At 45.2% G+C, this 12,594-nt stretch overlaps 1 protein-coding gene across 1 annotated transcript in view; it reads left to right on the plus strand.

The window, feature by feature from the left end:
• Positions 1 to 10,811: 10,811 nt before the first annotated feature.
• The window catches only part of LOC118475472 (ribosomal protein S3, mitochondrial), a 39,373-nt gene continuing 37,590 nt past the window's right edge, over positions 10,812 to 12,594 (plus strand). The window contains exon 1 of the mRNA XM_035963864.1: positions 10,812 to 10,904. Within this exon, the coding sequence (XP_035819757.1) occupies positions 10,831 to 10,904 (74 nt within the window). The 5' untranslated portion in view covers positions 10,812 to 10,830. The remainder of the gene's footprint in view (positions 10,905 to 12,594) is intronic.

The following is a 12,594-nucleotide window of genomic DNA, read 5'->3' on the forward strand; positions in this document are numbered from 1 at the left end:
CGCCCCGAAATGAGTTTGTTTCTATGGCAGAAATGAGCTTAGCTTCCTTTCTGGAGTGAAGTGGAAGCATGAGTGCTTACACGAACGGAGGAAAGCGAATTACTTACTTGCTTGGGGCTCGGTGGAAAGCTATTCCACTGGCCGGATAAATAGTGGCTATCCCGGCACCTTGACTTGAATTGAGTTGACTGCTTCTTAGCATTGACCTCTTAGCCGAGTTCTGTCACAATCGCCGGCTAGGCTGCTTACTCGAAAGGGACTGACAACTCTTTGAGGCCGGTGTGAATCTACCCATTTCTTATCCATTGGCCAGGTCCCTGTTCTGTCTTTCGTATTCTACTCGCATTGAGTGAACTGACACATTGATTGGTATTGGTACCAGATGTGAATGAATGAGATCATTTCTGTTTGTCGGGATGGGATGGGAGCTGATATCGGTCCTTTGGACCTTGATAGGTGGAAGGGGAGTTCATGAAGTCGGAAGTTTGATACAGCCTAAGATTGGATCTCTTGATATCTGACCTTGTTTCCAATTCGGCTGCCAGCAGATCAGAAAAAGTGTGTCCAGCATTCAAGTAGGCAACCCTATTATTCCAAGCGTGGGCCGGGGCAATCATTCCTTGCTGCTAGAGACTAGAGAACAGACAAGAGATTTGAACCGAGGCTGCAATCAATCAACGGCTTTCCTCCCTTCTTCGTGTAGTGTAGATTGGCAGTACGGGAGACTGTTCTTCTTTTGTTATTGGAGTCGAGGTACCCACCACCGGGAAAAGGAAATCGGCCTTCATTCGTTTTTCTTCGTCGTAGTCGTTTTCGTCCTCGGCTAAGGTATCATCAGATATAGAAGAAGCAGAGAGTGGGGTAATAGCAAAAAAGGAATATAACTCGTCCGAGGAAGTGGGCTGTGGCAAGGTCTCTTTCGTAGAGAGGGTAAGTTCTTGCACCAGCATAAGCTTTTCTTGCACCTTCTTTAGCATAGGGTTGGGTTGGAGGTGAAGTTATGGCTCAGCTTTCTTGATCTGCTTTCTTGAGTGACAGTAGTTGTTTCTTTTCGAATAGGAAGTCACTCGGATTCGGATAAAGGAGAAGGACCACGATCAGAAAGAAAAGGGGAATGCCGAACTGGATACTCTGCTTAAAGGAATAAGCCTCCCTTGGATAGATCGAAGAAAGAAGCACTGTGCGTTACCAGGTGTAGTGGAGAAAGCAAGGGCAAAGGTTTCATCAGAAAGAGATGCTCGAGCGATACCAGGATCACGATACGATTAATCTGATGGCGCAGCACGAACAGGAAATAGATAACCGCAAGGAAAGGGAACAGTTTAGTCCCTCCGATCCGTCAATCAACGATAGGGTTACCCAGAATTCTAATTAATAGGAAGGTTGGACTACCTCGAATGGCAACATGCTCGCTGATTCCTACCACTCCTATCTACATAACTGCTCCAGAGAAGGGAAGGCAGATGTCGAACCAGCGATTGAGTGTACTAGTTCATTTAATGATTGCAAAGCGGAGGCTAAGGACATAACGAACAGTGCGCAAAGAAGAAAGCATGGGCATGGATACGAGACCAGAAGGAAAGAACGATCACCGTAATGCGATTAACCAGAGTAGCCGCCAGGGTGCAGTGCACCCTACGCTTTGAATTCTTCTTGGCAGCTCAAGACCTTTCTTGTTCGTTCCTTGCTCCCAGCAAAAGAAGCAGCTTCTTAAGTGGATTTATCCGGGACTGATACTCTTTTCCGAACTAATAACCAATGATTTCCATTTTGACCAATGGATACAGCTCATGGTAAGACAACATATGGCTTCTTCCTTGAGGGAATGTTCTAGCCGCCTCCTTCCGCCGTGCTTCCTCCGATCAAACAGCTACCTAGGCTTCCTCGCATACTCGGCTTTATCTAGTTTAGGATTGACTATTCTCTGGTGGATTATCTGGTGTCATAGTAGGAATCACCCCTTTCTTCTCAGATGGTCCAGTATATTGGTCAAGGCAGCTTGCTCCAATCATGCTTTGTTTATTGAATGAAGAGTTCACTCGTAGAAATGTCCGTTCTTTCCTTTGAGCATATCCGTTTGATTGCTCGTAGCGCTAACTAGCATAGCATCCGTTTTCTTGCTTGGTTTCTTTAGTATCACAAGCCACGGATTGAGCAACTAGCGCGGTCGGGTAGCTGCTTTCCTCTTTTCCAACCTCTTACCAACTCGGGATGGCCTCCTCTCGGTCAAGGATCCGACCTTCCCCTCGCTCCGGGGTTCTATACTTTCGATGCTTCTCTCGATAGCTATCCCCTGTTTAGTTTCTCGGCTTCCTATCTCTTAGGAAAGACTAGCTGGATCAGGTTAAGGGAAGGAAGTACGGGTCAAGTAAAGAAATACAACTGTTATCCACGAACAACCTTTTCTCATATGAATACCGTGCGCCAGTAAGTAGTCCATCAAAGCTAACCCGGGTTAACTACTCTCTAGGAAGCTTCCCCGTCCTAATCTAAGGAATGAATGAGGGAAAGTCTTGTCTCTTCTTTTCCGACACCCACTTCTGGATTGCCAATTCTCAGATTTCTCGGTTCCTTCTTTGGCTCGCCTTGACGGATTACTTCGATTACTACCGGACTTCCAGATTAGCTGCTTTTTACGCTTCACGCCTTTCCCTGCTGGGGTGGTGTCTTTCGTAGTCAGAAGCCTTGTTTGGCCATCAGGCATTATGTAGTTGGCACGGGATGCGTACTCCTCTCCTCCTAAGAAGCAAGGCAAGGGATTTTTCGCAAACTAGCGCGTTGTCGACGATGAAAAGAATGCGAACCGAAGACCCCTTCCTCTCGAAGTGCGGTGCGTGCCATCGTAAGTGTGACCCTCCATCTCATATTTATTCATTCAGCAGAAACATAAATCTACTCGAGGAATCACTCCTTTCTTCTTCATTATATATAATCTAAGGTGATAAAGAGTAGGATTTGGAAATTCCTGATCCCGCCAAAGCAAAGTCCGTCCCTCCTTCCTGACGAATGCTTATTTGCCATCTAATTTCCCAGAAGAGCAGAAGTATATCTGGGGATCGTCCACATTGAGGACTTGCCATTTGCATCTTTCATCTCAATGAAATAGTATTTTATCACGTTGAGGATTTCCCCGGTAGTTGTTTTGGTCTAATCTTGATTACTAATCATCTGGCTTAGCTCGACCTACCAATTTAACTTATCCTAGGGACTCGTTCGTTCACCGTGGACTATACTCTACTAAACTCAGAGTCGAGGTCTCTTCTTCTGGAATTGATCCTTTTCTGAGTTCGCTTATCAACTTATCTTTCCTATCGTCGTACTGGTTAAGGGTAGAAATCCAAGGATAAAGGAGAGGAAAAAGCGTTCATTCTGCCCAATGCCTTGAACCCGTTCGGTCTCCCTTAATTGTGATTGAAATGACGATGGCAACAGGTTTCGCTTCTGCAGCGGGCATATTATAAGCATCAGCCATAAAATCTAGAGATCGCAATGCGTTACCCACTTTTGGATCCGTAAAACGGAGAACATCAGTCCATAGAGGGACTTTCCTGAATTAGTGATACGAAAAAGTAAACGAATAAATGTGGGAAAAGTTGGGGACAGAAAAAGTTCCGTAATCGTCCTATTTTTTCGTCCTTGTGGAAGCGAGAAATGCGTAACGACTTGATTTTTAGATAGAGGATATTGGAAAGAAGTGCGTAGGTAGGCCTCAACGTGTTCATTGAGTAGCTTGAGGAAGTTTGCCATTGTGAGACGGTTAAGGCCACCCCTAAACTCCTGGACCAGTCTACCAGTGCTAATACTTTTCCCCCACATCTTTAAAGGAATCCTAACTTTGATGCCCCCACTATCTGTAAAAGAGACAAGCAACCCTGTCCCACCAAGAAAAATGAGAAGTTTCTCAGAGGTAATCTCCTCCCAGCAGGTCTAACTTATCGCAATAATTTTTGAGTCGCATTAAAGAAATTTGGAATTCGTGGAATGCCTAACAAGATGGTGATCCACAGTAAGAAGATAGTATGTAACTAGAGGGCGAGAGTTGTAAGCCAATAGGGGGAAGTAGAATGCTCAGGTGGGAGGAATCCAAGCCTAAGCACCGGATAACTCGTACAGAAGGATAGAGGAAGAGAACCGGGTGGCTTGACACCTGGTGATGTTAGAAAGAAGACAAGTGCTTATGCTTATAAGGAACCCCAAGGTTAGCTTATAGCTCTTGAGTCTTATCTTATCCCTCCTTCATCCCTATTGCTTCATGCTATGCTTGTACGACTTCTTACTGATTCCTATCTTCTCGGCGTTGGCTTGTACTTCTGCTTATAGGGTACCTGCGTTCTTCATCAATACTGAAAGCGGATGGACTGTTGGCCAAGCTAAGGCAAAGCCGAATCTCAACTAAATCTGACTTATTTTCACAGAGGAAGAAGCTTCTTTTTAGCCTAGTGCTTAGAACGAAAGCCATTGCAAAGAAGCGAAGGGCGCTAAGCGGGGATGGTCAAAAAGTAGAAACTTATACTTTCTGGTAAACAACTGGTTAGAAAACCGTATCCCTGCCCCATTAAGCGTGCTTGGGAAAGACTCCAGCTTTATGAAAGAGGTAGGCCCCCGTAACCAATTTGAAAGGGACACTGGCCTACTAGGAATTTGCAAATAGAAAGCCAGGACATGAAAGTAAGACAGATAGGAAAGGGGATACCTAACCCCCCACCCAGGAAAAAAACTATGTGTGGTCATACTCTCTGCCACAACTTTACTTTACTTTTGCCCCTTTCCGCCCTATGGTTCTTGCTATTTGTGGGTCCTTTCCAAAGGGTTTCAAGTGAGATAACTAGTAGTGTAGTGCAAATAGTGGGCTCGTAGCAGGCTGTCTTAGGGAGTTTGACAAGATCCCAAGTTTGATTCTTTTCAAGTGCTCTTAGCTCCTCCAACATGGCCTCTTGCGGCTCCTACGAGCTTAGCTTACTATCAAACAAACTTATATCCTGCTTTTCATCTGTAGGTTTTCCCCCATTCATAGGTCATCTACTTCGGCTTTTCCTTCTTCATCTTGTTGTTGAAGAATATCGTCTCCATCCATTTAGGGAATTCATACATCTGGACTCGTTGCCCATTCATTTCACTTCTGCTCGCAGCACTTCCGTACGGGCCAGCAGTGCCTAAGTCAAAGCCTTTGATTCTTCTCCCTTAGTGAAAGTGGGGCAAGATTAGACCTATGATGAGACTACCTATTAGTGTGTTGCTTTGGTGCAAGAGGTGATCCTATTTTATCATTCGTTGAGGAGAAGAAAACTGCGAAGGAAGTGATAGATCATGGCACCGGGGATGATGCGATTCAAATATTAGGGAGGCCACATCCAGTACCACACATTTTCTTCCGTGGATAAGAAAGCCTATTATATTATATTAAGTAAGGGCCTATGGCTTGGGCTACTGTGACATCTGTTTAGTCATAACTGCTTTTATAATTAATAAAGGCACTGCGGCATCTGTAATGGACTACCTTCCGCTACTGTTTAGTCTGTTCTCTTTAACTGTCCCTTTATTGTTTATAGGACTCGTATTGAAGTCTTGGAGTTTTATTTTACTTGATCTTTCTCACCCACTAGACTCTTTCAATATCATATAGAAAGGATGAATTAAATATCATTAATCAAGGCGCGTAGCGATTAAGGTGAATCAAATCCTCACTCTGTCCTTGTGTTCATGATAGCCCTAGGCAGCATAGTTGGTGTCCTGTAGGAATGGTTGTAGAAGGTAGGCAGTCCCAATCCTAGCCCATTGCTTTTACTTAGTCCATACACTCCATGGCTTACATGACATATCGGACATACTACAGCATGAGGCATACTGGACAGACTGCATAGGCTTAAGTAGTAGACTCATGGCTTACATACTGGACAGACTGACTCCTGTAATGCTTATTGCCAATCTAGCTAATGGGCTGACTTCATTGGCTTGCTCTCCTCACCTATGGATTCGTATTGAAGTCTTGGATGATGTAGTTTATCAATCTTAGAGCATGGTTCGTACCATACCTGTAGTGCCGTTCCTTGTGGTTCTTCTCCTGTGGTTGCTTTAACGAGCTGGAAGCGCCCTTCGACCGGCCCAGCGTTGCCGAAGAGGATTCGAAGACAAATGGCAATGAAAGGTTGTGGGAAGAGCTTATTTGAATGAAAAGAGCAGAAAGAAGCAAGTCGGGGTGAAGAAGACGTACGGTGAGACAAATACTGACTTGTAATCGCTGAGTCTACTGACTTGTATTCGCGGAGTCTATAGTATGCTCTTTTCTCTCTTTCTTGCAACTTCGTTCTTTTCTTTTTTGCATCCTTTTCTCAATGTCTTATTTGATCTCTTCCACCTTGCCTATGCCTATCGGGTATCCTGCCCCGGTGTATGTACCATAATGGATTTTAGCATAAGAACAGTGCTCTTCCTCGTTGGCTCGGTCCCCCCTCTCTCGTTGTCAGTTTGTCCACTAATTCTTCTTACCAAGGCACAAATCTGCTGCATCTATTTCAAGAGTTGCACCTCACTCGTCACCACGCCATATTGGCTTTTCTCTTTCCACTGCCTCAGCCACCACTCCTTAGCTGCATAATCCTTGACGAGATCGTAATGTTTAATTAGTTCCAGCCACGCTGTGTCAGATTTCATTCCTGATGCATTTTTCTTTTATTGTCTGGTGATTTTGAAAAGTCGGCACCCACAGATCTTCAGTGCGAATATTAGAGCAGACAACTCAAAATCGTGCGTAGGATAGTTATGCTAGTGGGCAACTGGCCTTTCCCATAGGCTATGACACAGCATAAGAAGAAAGCTTCGCTCAGCCTAAGTCAATAGGGTATGATCCGTCTCTGGCACGGGCATGGCTAGAATGGGCACGAACTGGTCATTGTCATAGGGATGCTAGCCATGGTGTAGTAGCATGATTATAATAGGGTTGAGGTCAAACTTTCTATTTGAATAGGGACCAGTTAATATATACATTTTGAAACTAGAAGGTGTTTCCTTAGCTTCAAAGTCTGGGTCGAATAAAGAGAAACTCCACTGGTAATGTGAAAAGAGCCCTACCCGCCTTCATAGAAGATAAGACGGAACAAACTTCTTCTTTGAAACTAGGCTAAGGCTTGTATTCTTTAAAGTATTTGTTTTCATTCTTTACCTTTCTTGCAGCTTTGGAAAGAGTTATCCAGCAAAATGAGATTCAAGTCCCTTGCCCTGGTACTTTCCTTATGATAGATGGTAGTTCGGTCGTTTATTCGCCCTCTCCCTAGTTTCAGTGAAGAATTGCTTGCTCTACCTACTACAAGAAGAACCTATCGTAGCATACTATGGAAAATTGAAGGGTGTGCGGACTTAATGACAAAGATTAAGGCCAGTACCTGTGTGTACTTGTGGTGTGGTATAGTAAGTGGTAAAAGGCAGGCTACTAAAGCGTCCGATGTGTGCACCTTTTTCACTGCTTCTACTAAGCCTTTTTGCATGGATTACGAACAAGACCCTCCTTCATCCCTATTGCTTCATGCTATGCTCTAAAAAAGCATTACCATTCATCCTCTCATTTTCCATAAGAGCAAAAGCAAGCTCAAAATCCAGAAACTGCGTTCGCAGCGGAACGGAAAGAAGACCCTTCCATTTTACTTTGAGGTGAAATGCAGAGAGTACACCAATTAATGTCTGCGAGTTAGGCACCAAGAGCAATAAGAAAGCGTTGGAAATGTTGGCTAATGGATGCAAATCTCATCCTTTGTCTTTGAGTTTATCTCTACCGCTGACGTCCACAACACTGCCTGGATTGAGACTCATTATCTCCTCCTGCCCCTACTTCTATGAGAGAATCATCCCACTTTAAGCCATATATCCCCCACATTGCTAATTAGTTTCCTTGCCAAAGTTTTTATTTCGGTATGTTATTTGAATACCGAACTTCTGTTCAAGCTATTTTTTAATAACCTTCACTGCAACAGGATAGATCCCTTTCACTTGAGATTCTTATTAATTATAGAGCTATCCAACCTTTTCTTCCTTCTTTCCACATCAAATCCACAGCACGCATGCTCAGGTTGAAAAGTCTTAAGTTAGACCATCTTCGCCAACTTATGCATGGATCCAAAAACGATATTCCTGCTTGACACACTTTGCCTTTACCCAGGATCACTCTTCTTCGGAAAAGCATACTCCATCTACTTTTTAATAGCTCCACTAAATGCTATTGCGTGAGGGTACTGTGCACCTACTTACATCTTAGCCTTGTACTGCGCCGGGTGCTTTGCTCACTATGAAAGCTGGTAATAAGATTCGATATAAGGAATGACTCAGCTACGCTTCCTTCTTCCGCACCAGTAGCTTCTAAGTCCAAATAAGGTTATTTCCTGGTCAATCGATCACATGATGACTTCTTCAATAACTCTTTGACCCTAACTATGTATGCATCTGCTTTGCCAATAATGAGATTTCCAAGCATTCCAGGCTTTGACACCACCTTTTTCTAGGCCATGTCAGAGCTAAAAAGAAGTTGTTAATTGATAAATAAAAGCAAAGAGATTTGAGCCATATGCATAAAGCTTAAACTTACTTATTGGCATACGAGCAGAAGCACAGGAAATGATGAGAGGCGCGCAGCGATTGATTACTAGCATATTCAATTAGACAGGTTTCTTTTCAATCAACACAAGCAGCAGGCGTAGCTTTTCATTCACTCGCTCTAAGCACGGGAATAGAATAAAGGTATGGGTCCCCCACCTTACCATCCGTTCTGTCAGACCAATTGCTAAAGAGTTTTATTCGATTTGAGACAATCAGGAGATGGGCCTTTCTCAAATTGAACAGCCGGCCGCTACTAAGCTATACTATATATAGGCTCTAAAGGTCTTACTTTAAGAGTACTCCTATTATGTATGGGTGGATCCGCTCTACGTAATGAAGCCAGCCTAATTGGATAGCAGCAGGACTTGCGAAGTACCCAGGCAGGATAGTAAGCTACTCATAAGGTTTTAGGGAATGGCGTTTGGACTCCAAGTCTATGCCTCCAACCATGTTACAAGTGCCCAAGTCTAAGTTCTTCCAAGAGTTCAGACAGGGGATAGGGTATTTACCGGTAAGCTCTTTCTCAATGCATATTTTAAAATCGATGGGGGTGGGTCGGATTTGAAAAGAAAGGACCCCTATTACGGAAGTAGCTCAGTCAGTCAGCTATCTTGAACGTTCTTTGCAAGCACTATTGAGCACTAAGCAACTCTTGCTGTCCCTAAAGGGCCCTTCTACCTTTTCAGAGATAGCTGGTACATGACATCCATTATATGCTATTTTGGAAGTGAGAGAATGCACAACATACTGACAGATAGGCCAAAGGCTCCCTTGGCTCCAAAAAGGAAGGACGGTGCCCTCTTTCTCGCTACATCGGTTTTCGTTTGGTTTATGCTTGCTTTCGTACTGTGTGTGATCTTTCCGACCTCTTCTCTTCCTTTCTTTTTGGCGAAGCGAAGAGAAAAAACGGGACCATGAGCACAGGAGCCGCAGGCGAGGGTACATGGACCGCATACAGGGTAGTTCCCCGCACTTGAAGCATAGCCCACGAGCACGGCGATAAGTTCGTTTGGTAAACAAACGGCTCTGCCCTAGCTTCTACTTCCTAGTTTAGTTGATATCTAGGTTCCAGTGTAGTAAGTCTTCCAAATGTATAAACACTTTTCTGGTGTGGTTGAACCTATGATTATGATCGGTTGGGCGATCCGCCTATAGCCAGCCTTGGTCCAGGGCGAGCATTCACAAAGGTTTTTCTTCTAAAGGAAAGAGGGCTAAGAAGTTCCAGGTGAGCGATCTACTCATCTTCCTGCTAAAGGCAATCTCTATTACCGGAACGTTTTTTCTTATTCTTTACCCAGGCAGGCCTATCTCAGTTCCGTTAGTAGTTAAAGAATATAAGGTACCATGATGTATTATTAGTTGGAACCAAGCATTATAGAAAGTACTAGTTATTACAAGCCTAGGTAGAGTGCTTTTATCCAGCCAGGTGAAGCTCCACTCAACAGCTTCCATCCGCTGGGCTCTTCTTTACAGTACAGGCCATCAACAAGTAGAGGAAGGTCGATTGGATCATGTCCGAATCCCATTGCAGAAGAGTGAAAAGCAGATTTATGTATACATACCATATGACTGAACAACTCTTTTGACTGCAGACCCGTAGGAGGAAGGTGGAGTTAGTTAGATGAATTGCACCCGACATGGCTCGATGCGTCGCAGCACGCCATCCGTGGAAGAACACACATGAATAGAATAGGCCTCCATACTTGCCCAGCCCACAGCAAGCATCAGTGGTGGTCACAAAACCTGCACATTGTAATTCGATCATAATGTGAGTGCTTCCCCAGAGGCAGAAGCTGAGTCTACAAAAAGGTGGGAGCATAAAATGTAGGTGAGTCAATTGCGTGTGGCCTTCAAGTATTTCGTATTGTAACAATATTCAATCGGCATCCAAACAAAGGTGCATGTACGGTTCCTAAGGGATACAATTTTGTCCTAATCAACCAAACAAGCAACGGATTGAGCAACTAGCGCTAGGCGCATCCGTTTTCTTGCTTCATCGAGAAAGATTAAATAAGTTGATAGCGCGATCTCGTACTAACACATACTCTCTAAATATTGAAGAACTTGCATGCGGCCACAACCGCGGTATGAGTTCTGATCTCAGACTTTGTTTGGGGGCTGCTTGCCCCTTCGCGTCGACAAGGAAACTGTGGACGACAATGGGTTTAGAATTAGAATAGAACGAGGACCCTATCGAACAAATAGAGGAAAGGGCAGAAAGGGGCAAAAGTAAAGTCTAAGCGACATATGGCACGAAAAGGAAATCCAATTTCGGTAAGACTTGATCTGAATCGTAGTTCAGATCCAAGTCGGTTCAGTGAGGGCGACCGCGAAAGTCACCGAATGGGTTCGGTCCGTCTTTTCCTGATCTTTGTTTGTCCCCCCAAAGGCGTGAGAGGACGTTGCAGATGTCCGGGACGGACACGACTTCTTCTAACGCTAGAAGACCACAGGAAGAAACCCGGGACCAGAGCATGTCGTGAAAGACGCACACGGGGCGGGCGTGCTTCGACCGTGTCTCCGGGGCACAGTTGAATGTAGATATCATGAACGCGAGGATAAGGATACCAGGCCGAGAAACCCGGGCAAGTACTCTACTCCCCTAATGTGCCGATCGCTAGCGCATCCAGGGCCCCGGCGCCCAGCTCCGCTGGAGAGGCCGTCACTGATCTTAAAAGTGCGTCTGCGGTTCGGATAGACTGATTCTGCGAACGCCTAGCCCCAGGAATCAAGAAAAAAACAAGTGCTAAGTTTCATTTCAGATCAGTGAATAAACCGAAAAAAGAGACCTTTTTCGCTCGGCGCCGCACTATGCTCCGCTTCAACAAATGAGAGTTTTCGGTGGAACCGGTGAACCACGCGAGCTGGTTAGATGCGTGGGGCAGAGGGCTCGTAGTACCTGATAGCGCAGCTATGCAGTGGAAGGGAAGGAGCCTAAATCGACCCCCTTCTTTCTTTTTTATTCAAAGACATAAAAGCACAGTACAAAGAGATTGGACTCTCGGATGAGACCTTGCAGCTACCGTTCCGACGCGCCCCTGACCCTATCTTGATTAAAAAAAACCGAAAACCCTCTCTAAGGTGGAGCCTAGTTGAAGCTGTCATTCAAAGAAAAAATGGGAATCAAAATCCACTTTTAGGGATATAGATGAAGTCTCGCTCAGTAAAGAGAGTTGTAGATTCGTAGAAGAGGATCAGAGTACGCGCGCTACAAAAGGCAGCTAGCCAATGAAAGTAAGTGGAAAGAATATAGTACTTTTGTACTGACCCCTCCGGGGCCCCCGGTTGTTTTGGCGCGCCCTACCCCAACGTTAGACTATTGCCTTTTTAGCCTACGCTTGCTGCTTGCAGCATGGATTCGATAGATCTATCGAATCCATGCTTCCCCCGCCCCGAAGCGAGACTCTATCCAGATCTCAAAGAATAACGAGCTAGGCGGCCGGCGGGCAAAGAAAGGGGGCGGGCCGGCCGGTCGGGGCCTTGGCGATACGTTCTTCTTTCGAAGCGTTTTGCCAATAGAGCGAGGGCGTCCTTCTGGGGTGGGGCGTTTACTTGAAAATGACAACCGCCTGTTCCAGCAGCGGGGGCCTTGCACGAAAGCAAACCGCCCGATTAAGTAGCAGTTGCTTCGCTGATGGGCCCTGCGAGGGGGGCATTGTCCCTCAGTTCTTACCAACCTCAGGTGTGTAATCGACATCTAACTTATTATCTTCTATTTTTCATGCAAGCTACTGAGATATGCCTCAGCTGTCCATTTCTTATTCATTCAGGGCGCCCCTAGTGGACTTGGCGGTGCTCCTTTCTAAAACCAGAACAACTCTGAACGTTAGGGAAAATAAGGGAAGACCACCTGAGCGAACCGACCGAAGGGACTTTCTTACTTATCCGAACCGAACGTTAGCGGCTTAAGCTAAGCCTATCACGAGCAGCGTTGCTGCTTGATCGGCGGGGAGGAAGATCTCCAAGTATGGGGCAAAGGATCAAGCGCTTTTACTTTGCTTTGTCCCCCGG

This window comes from Zea mays, unplaced genomic scaffold (genome assembly GCF_902167145.1).
Source record: "Zea mays cultivar B73 unplaced genomic scaffold, Zm-B73-REFERENCE-NAM-5.0 scaffold_462, whole genome shotgun sequence".
Taxonomy (NCBI): domain Eukaryota; kingdom Viridiplantae; phylum Streptophyta; class Magnoliopsida; order Poales; family Poaceae; genus Zea; species Zea mays.